Raw genomic sequence first — 17,887 nt, 5'->3', positions numbered from 1 at the left:
ACTGTACAATTTAAACCAATGGTCTCATAGGTTTGAACATGTTACATTGTTAAGATCCTGGTCACTAACCTAGAGTATTTGATGTACTGTCACTGTAGAAATTTTTGCAGGAGCTATAACTCTTTGTATACCATAAAGGCGTCCATTCCATGTGTGCAGTGGAGGAAACCAGTTGGAAATATTGGAGATTTCCTTTCTCATAGTCAGGATTGACAAACTCCAGGTGAATGAATTCCATTTAAAGAAGGAGCCCCATGAAATACTTATGTTGTGACTCGCTGATCATTCAAAGTGCCGCCGCGCAATTACACGCGTCCTCTATATGCGGCGCTGTCTGCCAGCCATGCAGCAGCCGCGCCCCCTAAGCGGCCAGCCAGCCAGCGGCCGCTAGACTTGGACTCAGTGCTAATTTGAATGTTACCGTGTTCACATGTTTTGCTTGGTCAACTTGCTCTGTGACTTACATGTGTTGTGTCATTTTGAAATATATGTGTTTAACTTGACGTTATAACAATTGGCGACAAGGTAGTGATTTTTCCTTTTCATCGTTGACCCACAGGTTTCCATGGCTACTTTAGAGCAACTATTGCAAGGTCTCATTGAACAGCAAACGCTTCTCACATCGGCGATTCGTGATTTCGTCGTGGCATCAAATGCGGGCCGTTTCTCGTCGTTGTCTGTACCTCCTTTTCCTCCTTACAACAAGGCAATGGAAGACTGGTCTGATTACGAAAAACGTCTTCGACAGCACTTCTTGGCATTTCATGTCACGGATGAACAAACATGTAAGTCTCTGTTCCTTTCATGGATTTCACCTCAAATGTATCAGTTGTTGTCGCAATTGGCTCCCTTGAAAATCCTGCGTCTTTGTCCTTTGCTGAAATGTGCTCACTTCTGTCCGTATATTTTCATAAGCAAACACATGTGGTAGCCTCTCGTGTTGCCTTTTATCATTGTCAAAAACAACCAAATCAATCCTATCGCGCTTGGGCTGCTGAGCTTCACGGCCTCAGTTGAAAGTGTCAATTTGTTACTGACGTTCACAAAGAATCCTACGCAGATTCCATGGTACAGGATGCTAGTATCCGGTTGGCGCCCGACAAAGAAGTGAGGCAACGTGCCCTTCAGTTGGCAAATCCGGCTCTAGATTAAGTCCTATCCATCGTTCAGTCTTTTGAAATTTCTCGCGCCGCTGGAGCACAAATAGAGGCGTGGGGTGACGTTGGGCACATACAACTACTGTGCGCTGTTGACGATGCATGCGGCGTGTCCCCACTGGCCAACGTGGCTGCAGTATGCTCCCACACGCAGTGTCAGCCTAACCATAAACAACCCTCTCAGAAACTGCAGCAAAACCCCCGGCAACTTCCTTCATGTCCGCGGAATTTAATGAAACATTCACGCGAGGATTGTCCCCAACGTTGGGCCGTGTGTCACAATTGCAAAAAGAAGGGTCAATGTGTCTTCTGTTTGCAAATCTGACTGAATACATGATGTTCATGACCGTGATGCTGATTCTGCTTCCGTGTTGTCTGTCAATTGCACTTCTTCCCTTTCAGGGAAGTTATTCCTCACAGTCCAAATCCTTGGTCGGGATGTTCGCATGCAGGTGGATATTGGTTCAGCTGCCACTATCATTAATTCTCAGACATATCTTCAGTTGGGTTCTTCTCTCCTATCACCTGTCACTCGGCAATTACAGACGTACAATAAACAGAAGATTTCTCTCTTGGGACAATTTAATGCTGAGGTATCTTACAAATCCGTCATTCGTACTGTTCCCATATTTGTGGTCGACCAGAGTAACACAGACAATCTTTTTGATTTCGATGCCTTTCGCATTTTTGAGTTCTCCATAGATGACTCTGTCAATATCGTCTCTGATGCTATTCCGTATGCTCAGTTGGATTCCTTGTCGACGACATTTTCGGCCCTTTTTTCTCCTGGGTTAGGCCGTGCAAACAACTTTGAAGCTCATATCGTGCTCAAACCCACTGCTTGGCCTAAGTTTTTTCGGGCTCGGCCCATTCCTGTGGCCCTTCGTGATCAGGCAAAACAGGAGCTGGATGGTCTCACTACTTCAGGAGTGTTGCTTCCTGTCACTTCCAGGAGTGGTCCTCTCCTGTCGTTGTCATTGCTAAGCCCAATGGTGATATTCATCTCTGTGGCGATTTTAAACCCACTGTAAATGCGCAATGCCTCATCGACACTTACCCTATTCCCCAACCTGAAGAATTGTTCCCTAAACTTGCGGGAGGCCAGTATTTTTCTGAAATTAACCTGTCAGAAGCTTATCATCAACTTCCTCTCGATGCTGCTTCCCGGCAGTTTCTGGTCCTTAACACACCTTTCGGCCTCTATCAATACTACTGATTGCCATTCGGGATTGCCAGCACCCCTGCTCTCTTTCAGCGATTCTTGGAACAATTATTGCTCCGTGTCCCTGGATGTATCACTTACATGGACGACATTGTTGTCACTGGCTCCACCACTGAAGGACATATTCAGAATCTCCGCACACTTTTTCATGTCTTACAGACTGCCGGTCTTAAGTGTAATCTTCAGAAATCACAATTTTTTCAGGCATCTATCACGTACTTGGGGTTCTGACTCTCTCGGGATGGTATTTGTCCACTTCAGCAAACTGTCACTGCGATCAATGCCCTTCCTCGCCCTACATCTGTTAAGGAACTGCAGGCCTTCTTGGGGAAAATAGCATACTATCACAGGTTTTTACCATCTGCTGCTTCTGTGGCTCAGCCGTTGCATCGCCTGTTGCATAAAAACATGCCTTTTCACTGTCCACGTCATGCGATGTGGCTTTCCAGAAATTGAAGACTATGCTGAAACAGGCTACTTATTGACCTGGCCAACATCTCATTCTTGCCATGGACGCCTTTCAATATGGGGTTGGTGCAGTCCTTGCACACCGTTTTTCTGACAGTTCTGAACAACCCATTGCTTATGCCTCCAAAACACTCATGGATGCCCAACAAAAGTATTCTCAAATTGAAAAAGAAGCTTTGGCCATTATTTATGTTCTTCATAAGTTTGGTGTTTTTCTCTGTGGATCCAAATTTCATCTTGTTACGGATCACAAACCACTTGTTTCCTTGTTTCATCCATCAACGTCACTTCCCGACAAGGCTGCACACTGCCTCCAGCGTTGGGCTCTTTACTTGTCTCATTTCAATTATGAGATTCATTTCTGGCTGAAGGCTCAACATGTGAATGCTGATGCACTGTCTCGCATTCCCATGGGTCCTGATCTGGCATTCGATACGGCCGAACTTGCCGAGCAGCGGGTTGTGGACGGGTTCCCCAAAACCGAGGACCGGCTGGCGGCTGCTACGGGTTCTGATCCTACCCCCTCCCAGGTTTTACACTGTATTCAGAAGGGTTGGCCAGATCGTCCGTCCGCTAAGACTTCTGATCCGTTGTGGAACTAATACGCTTTGCGCTACCGCCTCATGGCTAGGGATGGTGTTATCCTCCTTTCCAACGAAAATGCTTCACCACGTGTTGTGGTAACTGCGTCTTTGCGTGCGTCAGTCTTGCACCTCCTTCACCAAGGGCACTGGGGTGTCTTTCACACAAAATCTCTGGTGCGCCGTCATGTGTACTGGCCCAGCATCGACTCTGAAATGACACACATGGTCGCTGCCTGCGGCCCTTGTGCATCACAGGCCGCCGCCCCGAAGTCGTCTTTGTCACCGTGGCCTTCGCCTGAGAAGCCCTGGGAGCGTATTCATGCTGACTTCGCAGGACCTTTTTTAGGTACTTATTGGCTACTCGAAATTGATGACTACTCTAACTTTCCTTTCATTGTCCGTTGCACGTCACGTACCTCCGCGGCAACCACAATTGCTCTATCTCGCATTTTCTCTTTGGAAGGCCTTCCCTCTACTCTTGTCAGTGATAATGGTCTGCAATTTGCCTCTTCTGAATTTATGGATTTTTGTGCCCGTCACGGCGTCATGCATGTCACGGCCCCTCCGTTCCATCCACAGTCCATCGGTGAGGCTGAACGACTGGTCCGCACATTTAAGGTTCAGATGAGGAAACTCCTGACTTCTTCTGCTGCTGATGATGATGCGCATCTCCAATTTCTGGCTTCTTACCGTTTCAACCCCATGCACGACCACTGCCCGGCTGAGCTCTTACATGGCCAACAGCCCCGCACGTTACTTCATCTTCTGTGGCCTTCCACCTCACAGCCACGGGTGCCTTCGCTTGGCTGCTTTACCACCGGCGACCTTGTATGGGTACAGGGATATGGCAGGTGGCCAAAATGGAGTCCTGGCCGCATCTTATGACACCGTGGCCAATACCTGTATGAAATCCAGACGGAAATGGGTGTTGCAGTGCGTCATTCGGACCAGCTTCAGCCTCGTGTGCCAGCATCGCCTGTTCCGAATGCCGCTACACCACCATCGGCTCTACCTGACGCTCAGGATCTTGGCATCTCTCATTACTCACAACGCAGCCCTCTCACCATCATCTCGGTGCTAGCACAAGATGCCACCAGGAGACATGCCCATGCAGGAACCAGATGACCATCACTTGTCGGAGCAACTCCACTCGCCTCCTTCTCCTACGGATGCCGACACGTCGCCCATGTCTCCTGTTATAACAACCGGACTTGCCGCAATGGGCAGATTGGTGCACAGGGCCCCAGCAGACTCGACCCCTATGTCTCCTGTCATCTCGATCCGTTATCATCGGGGACACTTCCGTCCATACGGGAAGCCTCCTCCTCGAGCCTTTACGGCCAAACAACACCTGTGGACGTTAGCAATCTACAGGCCACCTCCATCAAGACCAGTGCAAAAATTTCAAAGGGGGGAAAAGTGTTGTGACTCGCCGATCATTCAAAGTGCCGCCGCGCAATTACGCACATCTTCTACATGCAGGACTCTCTGCCAGCCATGCAGCAGCCTTACCACCTAAGCGGCCAGCCAGCCAGCGGCCACTAGACTTGGACTCAGTGCTAATTTAAATGTTACCGTGTTCACATGATTTGCTTGGTCAACTTGCTCTGTGACTTACATGTGTTGTGTCATTTTGAAATATATGTGTTTAACTTGACGTTATAACAACTTAGCATTTAGTAGCTTTGGTGAGCAAAATGCAACTAAATTTCTATCAGTTTCAGTTGCACAAGATTACCTGATACACATGTTCACCATCTTAGATGACAAAGAATGCAGTAAAAGTGCTTAATAGTTATCGCTCCATGAGAGTCTTTCTAAATTGCCTTCTGGATAACTCATATGAATTTCTTGCATGTTGGTCTCATCTGAATCCTTTTCTTCTGTGATCAGCCAGTCATGTACAGCATCTGGAGATGCACATTGTTTTCAGGCAAACCTTTCTCATTGGAAATTATTTTGTTACTAAGCAAATGTAATAGGTGTTAAAGGAAACTGTAGGAAATCAGGCATTTCTATTTCAGGCTGTAGTTATGTTATTATTGTAGTTACTAATTATTCAGATGACATTACCGTATTTCATGAAATTTAATATAGGTCAGCAACTTATGTGTATGGAGTCTCTTGGAACCATCAAAACCATTCATGGTGCTTTCATGCCCTGGCGCTGTGTCAGCCGCCTGCTTTGACAGTCGTGCACATGTGGTTGTGGCTGGTTTATCTGATGGGACCATCTGTCTTTGGGATCTTAAAGAAGATTCTGCGCACCATATAACTGGGATGAGATCACCAACATATAATACAGGTATGTGAATACAATGTAATTACATACAAATGTTGTCTACATTTTAATGAATAAAATTACTGCAACAGTTATCTTTCCTCATTTTTATTAGATATTGAGCCTCTACTTCATATTTTTCAGCAAATTTTTTGAGAAAAGATGGGCACTTTCAGTCTGTTGTGGCAATAGAGCCCATCACACACAAAGTTGAAAATACTGGTACTGTACTTAGCAGTGAAGTTTCTCCAGCACAGGTATGTTCAACAAGAAAGGTAAAAATTCTGTATTTGAGTGTTTTGTACTAATAGAAAGAAACTGTGTTGTAGTTAAATATTACATCAACCTGGAAGTCATTACAGATGTTCTGAAATGCATTTCATACCTTTCATGAAGTATAAATGCAGGATTTTATTTTCCTATTATAATGTGATGAAATATGTAAACAATGGAAAGTCCAGGATGGAATAACAACTATATGAAAAGAATAGATTGCTACTCAGAGCATAGAGAAGATGTTGAGTTGTGTACAGGTGCTGATGCTGGGGCCCAACTGTGGACTGGGCCTGCATCTGACTATGTGATATGTGCAGCAATATGGGGCGAGTGGTGGGGGTAAGGAGGATGATACATGAGGCGGGTGCGGGAGGAATAGCAGGTCAGGGATGGGCCAAGATGTTGTGCTACTTGTAGGAGTATTCTAGGATGTAATGCGACAGAATGGGCTGCGAGGTGCAGGGTCATGATTCTTGGGGAGGGGTAAGGAATGGAAAAACACTATAGGTGAACTGGTGTGATAAAAGCCGTGTTTTGAGCTGGAGTCTGAGTAGCAAAGAGATGGGTAGGGAGAGGATGGGGACTAGCAGAGGTTGAGGCTGGGGGGCTGTGGAAATGAAGGATATGTTGTAAGGAGAGTTTCCATCTGCATAGTTCAGAAAACAGATTTCCCGTGCCTTGTCTCTCCAGTCACATACCACAAAAGACCACAAAGAAGCACTATTCTGATAACTCAGTACCACCCAGGACTGAAGCAGCTGAATCACATTCTTTACTAGAGTTTCAAATAACTCTTGCTGTGCCCTGAAAATAAGAATATCCTATCCAATGTCCTCCTCATCCCACCCACAAAGGCATTCTGCACCCATGAGCTTACACAATATCCTTGGCCATCCCTACTCCATCCATGCTCCAAACCCTTTGCTTCATGGCTCATATCCCTGCAACAGACCTAGATGCAAGACTTGTTCCATACATTCACCCCCTCCCAACTACTCCAGTTCTGTCACAGGTGTCCCCTTTCCCATCAAAGGCTGGGCTACCTGTAAGAGCAACCATGTGATTTACAACAATGTGATTTACAAACTAACTTCAAACCCTGTTCTATTTTCTACATGGGTGTGACAACTAACAAGCTTCTGTCCTCATGAATGGCCACCACCAAACTGTGGCCAAGAGACAGCTGAACCACACAGTTGCTGAAGTTTCTGTCCAGCACAATGTGCCTCTCTTCAATGATTGCTTCACAGCCTGGGCCATTTGGATCCTTCCTGACAACACCAGTTTTCTTCAGTTGCCCAGGTGAGAACTGTCCCTGCAATATATCCTGCACTCCTGTAACCTCCTCTGGCACAGAGGTATCAGATCGTCTTCTGACCTCCTGAGAACACTACATGCTACACCTGTTAAGGACAGTCTCAGCATCGGGATTCCTGGAATTCACAACATCCCATGTGAATGCAGAAGCAATTACATCAGTCAGTCCATCCACACTGTTTCTGATCACTGTGCAGAATGTCAATGTGATATTAAAAATCATGAGTTGGAGAAATCCGCAGCTGCTGAGTACAGTCACACAAACAAACATAAAGTACTGTTTGACAAAACAAAAGGTTTGTCCCAGGCTCGTACATATTGGGTTGGTTGGTTTGGGGGTTTAAAGGGACCAGACTGCTATGGTCATCGGTCCCGTACATACTGGGGCTCTATAATTAAAGAGGCTGTAAAAATAAGACTGTATGAGAAAACATTCAACTCTGATGATGGACATAACCTTAGCAGTTCATGGAAGCAAGCTCTCTATGCAGAGAAGAGCCATAGATATTTGTCATGATGTTTATGCTATGGAGGGAGAGGTGGAACCACCAGAACACATGTTGACACAATCTGTGGCAGCATGATGTACTACCAACCAATCAGAAGCCGTCTTTAGGCTATATAAGGCTACCACAGCAGTGATTTTAACAGTCAGTTGCACCTGACTATGACAATGGTGGAAATCATTGAAAGCTCGAGGTTTTACTCTGGACTGATGTGGCAAGAAGTCCGAGAATATTTTATACAACATGACATTGTGAAAGACCGGGTTCTCATACAAAGTTTTGCCAACCAATCTGAGTAAAAACCGTAAGATGTTTTGGTCTTACGTAAAATCAGTAACCTGTTTGAAATCACCTATTCATCCACTCAATGACCATGCTGGCATCTAAACAGAAGATAACATAGAGAAGGCCAAAATATCGAATTTGGTATTCCAAAATTGTTTTATTGCAGAAGATCGTTATGCATTCCCTCTTTTCAATCACCACGCAAATGTGAAAATGGCAGATATTGAGATAATTGCTCATGGAACAGAAAAGCAACTATAGTCACTTAGTATTGGAAAGGCACCAGGGCTAGATGAGATACCTGTAGGACTCTACAAAGATTATGCAAAAGAACTTGCTCCTTTTCTAACAGCAGTTTATCGTAAATTGCTGGAGCAATGAAGAGTACCAAGTGATTGGAAAAAAGTGCAGGTCGTTTCCATTTTCAAGAAGGGCCATAGGACAGATGCACACAGTTATTGACCTATATTTGTGACATTAATCTGTTGTTGAATTATGGAGCATGTTTCATGCTCAAGAATTATGATGTTTTTGGAGAATGAAAATCTCCTCTATAAAAATCACTGTGGATACCACAAACAGAGATCTTTCAAAACTCAGCTCACTCTGTTGTCCATGAGACCCATAGTGCTGTAGAGAGCAGTGCTCAGTTTGGCACTGTGTTGCTTGACTGGGGAAGGCATTTAACACTGTTCTGCACTGCCATTTAATGAAAAAAATGCAAGCTTATTGAGTATCGGACCAGATTCATGACTGGATTCAAGACTTTCTGGCAGATAAAACTCAACGTGTCACTCTTAATGGGAAAAAGTTGTCAAAAGTAAAGGTAATTTCTGGAGTGTGCTGTGACAATTACTGTTTATAATATGTATAAATTATTTAGTAGAAGATGTTGGGTGCTCTTCAAGACTGTTTGCAGATGATGTGGTTGCCTATAACAAAGTAGCAGTACTACACCTGTGCTTATTGTCAAAAGTACAATCATATGCGGTATCAAGTGAAATTTGTGAATGGATTGAGGACTTTTTGGTAGGGGGCAATGCATGCATACCACATCTGGGATGGAGATTCATTATCAGATGCAGAAGTAACTTGAGGTGTGCCCCAGGGAAGTGTGTTGGGGCCCTCGCTATTCATACTGTATATTAATGGCGTTCAAGACAATGTCAATAGTAACCTCAGATTTTTGCAGGTGAAACAGTTATCTATTATTAAGTACTGTATGAAAAAATCTACATAACTCTTCAGTGAGATTGTGGTACAATTTCAAAGTGGTGCAAGGATGGCCAACTTGCTTTAAACTGGTACAGTGGGACATTATCCACTTCACGGTGGTTTGCAGAGTGTAGATGTAGATGTAGTGATGGCAGCAGACAGAATCGATTTGTAGAAAGACCTGCATAGGATTGATGAATGGTGCAGGCTTTTACAGTTGACCCTGAATTTATATAAATGTAACATACTGCACATGCATACCAAAAGAAATCCACTACTGCGCAACTACACTGTCAATGACAAACTGCTGGAAACAGTATGTACTGTAACTATCCAGAGCGACCTTAAGTGGAATGACCACATAAAGAAAGTAGTAGGAAAAGCAGATGCCAGACAGAAATTCTTAGGAAGAATCTTAAAGAATTGTAACTTGTCCATGAAGGAAGTGGCTTATTAGGCACTTGTTTGGTCAATTATTAAGTATTGTTCATCAATATTGGATCCTTACCAGGTAGGATTGATAGAAGAGATAGAGAAGATCCAATGAACAGCAGTGCATTTCATCATAGGATCCTTTAGTCAATGTGAGAGCATTACAGATATGCTCAACAAATTTCATTGCATGCGTTACAAGAGAGGTGTTTTGCATCACGGAAAACTTTACTATTAAAATTTAGATAGAGCACTTTCTGGGAAGAGTTGGACAATATATTACTTCCTTGCACATACATCTTGCATAATGACCAAGAGTAGAAAATTAAAGAAAAAAAAGAGGCTTACAGACAGTCATTCTTCCAACACACCATTCGCAAGTGAAACAGGAAGGGGGAGGGTTCAGCTAGTGGTGCCAGAAGTACCCTCCATCACACACCATTCGGTGGCTTGCAGAGCATAATGTACATGTAGATGTAGTTTGATGTTGCACAGTAAGAGGATAAAAAAGAAAGCAGCGCAGAATCGATAAGCCTGGATGTCAAGAACTTTTCCATCTACATTTTAAATGTTCGCATAAAATATTCACCCATGCTATTAGAGGCAGGGTGAAATAGATGTACAATAATATACTTGAGTCCATTCCATGAGCAAAACATTTAAAAACCAGCGGATGCAAACTATGGTCCATTATCCTTAATGATCACTTGTGAAGCTCCTTCAATACAAAAAGCAGTGGCCAGGGCTGTAGCTGTATTCTTCATCATGCTCTACCATTTTGATGACATAATGGAAAATGGGAATACTCATCTGTTAAAATTAACCACATGGTCCCATAGTATGGACTACAAAATCCACATGCACGTGATCCCAAAGCTGGGTAGGCATAGGCCACAGTTGGTAGGCTCATGACATTGCTGGTTGCTGCATCAGAGAAACATGGCAGTGTTGAGCTACATACACAATATCCTTATCGAACCATGAACAATATGGATGTTGCACAGACCAGATTATTCATTCAGAAATGTCCCATCAGGGACTGGTGCAAAAGTCTCGATATAGATGAGTGCAGAATCTCCAGATTCACCATTCAATATTGACCGTCATCTTGATTCAACCTTTCAAGGGATGACACGCCTTGTGTCATGAAAGGAAACAAGGAAGTTCCACAGAGGCTGCCAAAGGAAGGACCTGCTGCCATCTAGTTTGTATGGACTGGTAAACTTGTCTTGAGTGTTGATCCTTTGGTGTGACTGCAGCAACATTACTGGAAGTGATGGAACTCTTCCATTGAGTGTTCTTATTGTGAATCAATGAGAAAGCAGTCTCTTGTCTGTCAGATTCCTCATAGAGAACCGTGGCAACACATCTGCATTCATGTTCTGGGCCAGCGTACAATAATGAGTGGAATACTGCTAATCTGATAAGAAAAGATATTTTCATTGTAACATCTGAGATGTCTGTTCAGACAGCTTTGGCTTTGAAAGATTGAAAGGAGGAGCACTTCAACAAGTTACTCTTTAATCCAACTTGCAACAGGATATAAAAATTGCCAGAGATTGAATATAGGCCCCTCCTGAGTCATTCATGTGATAACTATTGTCATCTACATAACTGACACATTGTGGAATATTGGCCATAACTGGTTATTAAAATTTCTGAAAGATTGCTGGTGCACAAGCAACACTGAAAGGTACTGTGTTATATTGATAGAGACTCTAAGGAGAATGGATTTGGAAGCAGCATCCAAAGGCAGTTGAAAAGAAGCTTTTGAAAAATCCCTCTTAAGAAAGACACTGACTTCCTATCAAGCCTGAAAATACATAGTCATGATGCAGAAGAGGATCTAAGTTCACAGTCAACTGAGCACATAACATATTTTTGAAGTCTCCATAAAAGCATAATTCACCGCCTGTTTTGCAAACAACAACTGATGTTGATGCCTATCTGCTGTAGGGTATTGTGCACAATACTTGTAACTCTTCTATCTGATGTGGCTCTACTTTAGCCTCATCTGCAAGCTTAAAAGTGTCAGGTGGAATTCGAAAGATTTCACTCATGGAAGAAGGAAGTGAGATTAGGGTTTAACATTGCATTGACTATGAGGCCACTAGAGATTGAGCACAATCTCGAAGTGTTCAATGATGAGGAAGGAAACTGTCCTTTAAAATAATCCATCTCTGCATATTTCAGGAGTGATTTAGGGAACACATAGAAAACCTAAATCTGTGGATTTGAACCATCTTATTTCCAAATGTTCAATACTGCTGATACTTTTAGTGTTACATGTGCAAAAAATTATAAGCCCTTCCTAGGGAGAAAAAAGGGAGTGTACTGAAGACACAGAGAATCCATTTCAGCACATGGAATAGCACTCTGAATCGCTTGGACTGAGTGTTTGTTAGAAAACCCAAAGGCTTTATAAGCACTCAAGCCAAAAATATTTTCCATCCATTCTGATACAGCAAAGAAATTAAGGATTCTGGTTACTTGCTTGTTCCTAAAGTACCTGTCCTAGTATTGGAACTTATAATGAGTGTAAGCCCACAGTTTAGCTGCTATTGATTTTAAGGGTGGAGACTGTAATTGGTGATATGTAAGCTGATTTATAATTGATATCAAGACCACTGTATCAGAAAGGAATAAAATGGGAATACCATGAATTGCTGACAGTGTAAGACTGCATGGTGCACTCTACTGCTGACAGGCACAGCTGGCTCTAACTGATATCTGCAATATAACTCTGGTAAAAACTCTGTTGACAGAAATCATTATAATGAGGGTAACTAAATGTAAGATGCATAGAAAAACAATTAGGACAGCTGGGCAGTCTGCAAAAATTGTGCCAAGGCCTGACAGAAAAAAATGTTATGGCACTCTTTTTGTATCCTGTCAAGCCAAGTGGGAGCCACTCCGCTGCCAACTGCACTGCTGGACGTTTTTTGCAGTTCCATCATCAGTTGGACTAGGCCACACTGCATTTGCCAGTTGAGATGACAGTTCTGGTTCTGTATGCCGATGAGAAACACAAAAAAGATTTCCATCAAAAAGACATTAGAAATGCTTAATGAAGGTAAGGTCATTTTTGGGGATACTTATGAACTGTTCTCCCTTATTCTGTATATCTCTTCTTCTGCAGCATCTGTGGAAAGAAGCTTTTTTTACTTGAAGTGTATAAAAACATACCTGAGGAACGCAATGTCAGGAGAGGAGCTTTCTTTTTTAGTGAATATTTCAATTAAGATAGGACCTTTTTTTTCCCCATCAGTCTACTGACTGGTTTGATGCAGCCCACCACGAATTCCTTTCCTGTGCTAACCTCTTTATCTCAAAGTAGCACTTGCGACCTACGTCCTCAATTATTTGCTTGACGTATTCCAATCTCTGTCTTCCTCTACAGTTTTTGCCCTCTACAGCTCCCTCTAGTACCATGGAAGTCATTCCCTCATGTCTTAGCAGATGTCCTATCATCCTGTCCCTTCTCCTTCTTATCAGTGTTTTCCACATATTCCTTTCCTCTCCAATTCTGCGTAGAACCTCCTCATTCCTTACCTTAACAGTCCACCTAATTTTCAACATTCATCTATAGCACCACATCTCAAATGCTTCGATTCTCTTCTGTTCCGGTTTTCCCACAGTCCATGTTTCACTACCATACAATGCTGTACTCCAGACGTACATCCTCAGAAATTTCTTCCTCAAATTAAGGCCGGTATTTGATATTAGTAGACTTCTCTTGGCCAGAAATGCCTTTTTTGCCATAGTGAGTCTGCTTTTGATGTCCTCCTTGCTCCGTGCGTAATTGGTTATTTTACTGCCTGGGTAGCAGAATTCCTTAACTTCATTGACTTCGTGACCATCAATCCTGATGTTAAGTTTCTCGCTGTTCTCATTTCTGCTACTTCTCATTACCTTCGTCTTTCTCCGATTTACTCTCAAACCATACTGTGTACTCATTAGACTGGTCATTCCGTTCAGCAGATCATTTAATTCTTCTTCACTTTCACTCAGGATAGCAATGTCATCAGCGAATCGTATCATTGATATCCTTTCACCTTGTATTTTAATTCCACTCCTGAACCTTTCTTTTATTTCCATCATTGCTTCCTCGATGTACAGATTGAAGAGTAGGGGCGAAAGGCTACAGCCTTGTCTTACACCCTTCTTAATACGAGCACTTCGTTCTTGATCGTCCACTCTTCTTATTCCCTCTTGGTTGTTGTACATATTGTATATGACCTGTCTCTCCCTATAGCTTACCCCTACTTTTTTCAGAATCTCGAACAGCTTGCGCCATTTTATATTGTCGAACACTTTTTCCAGGTCGACAAATCCTATGAAAGTGTCTTGATTTTTCTTTAGCCTTGCTTCCATTATTAGCCGTAACGTCAGAATTGCCTCTCTTGTCCCTTTACTTTTCCTAAAGCCAAACTGATCGTCATCTAGCGCATTCTCAATTTTCTTTTCCATTCTTCTGTATATTATTCTTGTAAGCAGCTTCGATGCATGAGCTGTTAAGCCGATTGTGCGATAATTCTCGCACTTGTCAGCTCTTGCCGTCTTCGGAATTGTGTGGATGATGCTTTTCCGAAAGTCAGATGGTATATCGCCAGACCCATATATTCTACACACCAACGTGAATAGTCGTTTTGCTGTCACTTCCCCTAGTGATTTTAGAAATTCTGATGGAATGTTATCTATCCCTTCTGCCTTATTTGACCGTAAGTCCTCCAAAGCTCTTTTAAATTCCGATTCTAATACTGGATCCCCTATCTCTTCTAAATCGACTCCTGTTTCTTCTTCTATCACATCAGACAAATCTTCACCCTCATAGAGGCTTTCAATGTATTCTTTCCACCTATCTGCTCTCTCCTCTGCATTTAACAGTGGAATTCCCGTTGCACTCTTAATGTTACCACCGTTGCTTTTAATGTCACCAAAGGTTGTTTTGACTTTCCTGTATGCTGAGTCTGTCCTTCCGACAATCATATCTTTTTCGATGTCTTCACATTTTTCCTGCAGCCATTTCGTCTTAGCTTCCCTGCACTTCTTATTTATTTCATTCCTCAGCGACTTGTATTTCTGTATTCCTGATTTTCCCGGAACATGTTTGTACTTCCTCCTTTCTTCAATCAACTGAAGTATTTCTTATGTTACCCATGGTTTCTTCGCAGCTACTTTCTTTGTACCTATGTTTTTCTTCCCAACTTTTGTGATGGCCCTTTTTAGAGATGTCCATTCCTCTTCAACTGTACTGCCTACTGCGCTATTCCTTATTGCTGTATCTATAGCGTTAGAGAACTTCAAACGTATCTCGTCATTCCTTAGTACTTCCGTATCCCACTTCTTTGCGTATTGATTCTTCCTGACTAATGTCTTGAACTTCAGCCTACTCTTCATCACTACTATATTGTGATCTGAGTCTATATCTGCTCCTGGGTAAGCCTTACAATCCAGTATCTGATTTTGGAATCTCTGTCTGACCATGATGTAATCTAATTGAAATCTTCCCGTATCTCCCGGCCTTTTCCAAGTATACCTCCTCTTCTTGTGATTCTTGAACAGGGTATTCACTATTACTAGCTGAAACTTGTTACAGAACTCAGTTAGTCTTTCTCCTCTTTTATTCCTTGTCCCAAGCCCATATTCTCCTGTAACCTTTTCTTCTACTCTTTCCCCTACAACTGCATTCCAGTCGCCCATGACTATTAGATTTTCATCCCCCTTTACATACTGCATTACCCTTTCAATATCCTCATACACTTTCTTTATCTTTTCATCTCCAGCTTGTGACGTCGGCATGTATACCGAACTATCGTTGTTGGTGTTGGTCTGCTGTCGATTCTGATTAGAACAACCCGGTCACTGAACTGTTCACAGTAACACACCCTCTGCCCTACCTTCCTATTCATAACGAATCCTACACCTGTTATACCATTTTCTGCTGCTGTTGATATTACCTGATACTCATCTGACCAGAAATCCTTGTCTTCCTTCCACTTCACTTCACTGTCCCCTACTATATCTAGATTGAGCCTTTGCATTTCCCTTTTCAGATTTTCTAGTTTCCCTACCACGTTCAAGCTTCTGACATTCCACGCCCTGACTCGTAGAACGTTATCCTTTCATAGATTATTCAATCCTTTTCTCATGGTAACCTTCCCCTTGGCAGTCCCCTCCCGGAGATCCGAATGGGGGGACTATTCCGGAATCTTTTGCCAATGGAGAGATCATCATGACACTTCTTCAATTACAGGCCGCATGTCCTTGGGTGCACGTTACGTGTCTTTAATGCAGTGGTTTCCATTGCCTTCTGCATCCTCATGTCGTTGATCATTGCTGATTCTTCCGCCTTTAGGGGCAATTTCCCACCCCTAGGACAAGAGAGTGCCCTGAACCTCTATCCGCTCCTCCGCCCTCTTTGACAAGGCCGTTGGCAGAATGAGGCTGAATTCTTATGCCGGAAGTCTTCGGCCACCAATGCTGATTATTTATCAAAATTTAGGCAGTGGCGGGGATCGAAGCCGGGACCGAAGACGTTTTGATTATGAATCAAAGACGCTACCCCTAGACCACGGGTACACGTACACGAAAAGTTCTAGCAATACAAAAAACTTCAGCTAAAAAAGGATCTGACTGTCGTAACACTTCAGCATGCACTGTCCAGTGCTAATGTAATCACTATGTCACATATTAATGATTCTGCATATGATAGTCAATAGGGACTCATAAATTTGCATTTTTTATTCATGTTATCCATGATTCATAACTGTCTGATGTTGCCTTATGATGTTGAAGGAACTCTAACAAATGGTCACCACATGTATTTTTGTTGGAAAATCTTCACATAAAAGTGAGGGAATAGTGGTGAGGGGCAGCGTAGCTGGCTGAGCCTGAGGAGACAAGTTTTTGCACAAGATAATAGAACAGTGAGTTTGTAGATGCTTTCATGCAGGGAACTTACTGTCACTTTCCTAAAAATGAAGTGCTAAGTGATTATGATACACCCCTGAGTCATCATGAGCTTCATTGAACAGCTGGAAAACTGGGTTGTTGAGAAGAATTTGTAGACGTGCCTCATTCATCAGCATCTGTATGAGATTGTGCTGCTTTATCCAGCGATTGAAAACTGCTTATCTATTGTGTTTGGAACACCCAGGAAAATAGCCTGACAGGTCCTATTCCAGCACAAAGTGGACAGCAGTTTCAAAAAACTCTCCATTGCCACGTTTATAAGTTTTTTCTCCAACAAAACAGATTCTATTAAATACAGATTCTGTACAAATAAATCACAAAAATGGGGTAGTTCTTCTGGATACACACAACAGTGAACTTATGGGGGTGGATATCTCTTTACTAATACAACACTCTGGAAGTTTATTATGCCCATATGCTATTGCTTTATTCACTGTCGGTTGAATGGTGAGCATTAGGCAGACAAGAAAGTCTTGTGCCAAACAATTCACAATAGTATATAACAATGAAGTCCAAATCACAGCCCAGGAGAAAACCACGTATTGCAGGATCATCGTCAATAGGTACCCCGAAGAACTTGCTCTAAACTTTGGCTGGTTATGACAAGTGAGATTGTGGCAGTCCATGCCAGCCCTTAAATCTGTCACTGCTGGCGCCAGCAGATGAATCCTTCCATGCTACAGCTTTCAACCTTACCAGACATATGCATAATTATATTAGTTGATCCATTGATACAGCTGGTGGGATTAAAATTGAGAATGACAGTGATTCTGCTGGAAATGAAAGAAAAACTGTAATCAGAAAGTGAGCTGTCGGTCTCTCCTGTTAATTATTTTATCTTCATCTTCAAAAGATCATTGGGTTTGTCTATGTTACATAGTGATGTGCACTTGACATATACAAATCTGCCCTAAACCTCACTTTTTGTCTACTGGGACTCTGACTATGCATTTTCAAGTGACAGAAGATGATGATTCACAGTTCTTCAGGCTCTTTCTGGATGACAAATTAATGACTATTTTATTTGAAAGAACTAATAGATATTGAGATAATGGCAGTTTAGAACAGCAGCAATTGGGAATAAGTGAAGAAATATATATTTTTTTTTATCTCACTTATAATTTTGCAAAGCGTAATGTAGCTACCTGACCTGCAGTTACATTGTTCAC

The 17,887-nt window shown here is 42.6% G+C and overlaps 1 protein-coding gene across 3 annotated transcripts in view; it reads left to right on the top strand.

Moving 5' to 3' along the window:
- Positions 1–17,887, top strand: part of LOC126169153 (cytoplasmic dynein 2 intermediate chain 1) — a 164,823-nt gene that overhangs the window by 72,425 nt on the left and 74,511 nt on the right. For all 3 annotated transcript variants that reach the window (XM_049920620.1, XM_049920618.1, XM_049920619.1), the window contains 2 exons: positions 5,529–5,736; positions 5,857–5,969. In XM_049920620.1, coding sequence (XP_049776577.1) covers positions 5,529–5,736; positions 5,857–5,969 — 321 coding nt within the window. The remainder of the gene's footprint in view (positions 1–5,528; positions 5,737–5,856; positions 5,970–17,887) is intronic.

This window comes from Schistocerca cancellata, chromosome 1, assembly GCF_023864275.1.
Source record: "Schistocerca cancellata isolate TAMUIC-IGC-003103 chromosome 1, iqSchCanc2.1, whole genome shotgun sequence".
Classification (NCBI taxonomy): domain Eukaryota; kingdom Metazoa; phylum Arthropoda; class Insecta; order Orthoptera; family Acrididae; genus Schistocerca; species Schistocerca cancellata.
This window is presented reverse-complemented; position numbering and strand designations above follow the sequence as displayed.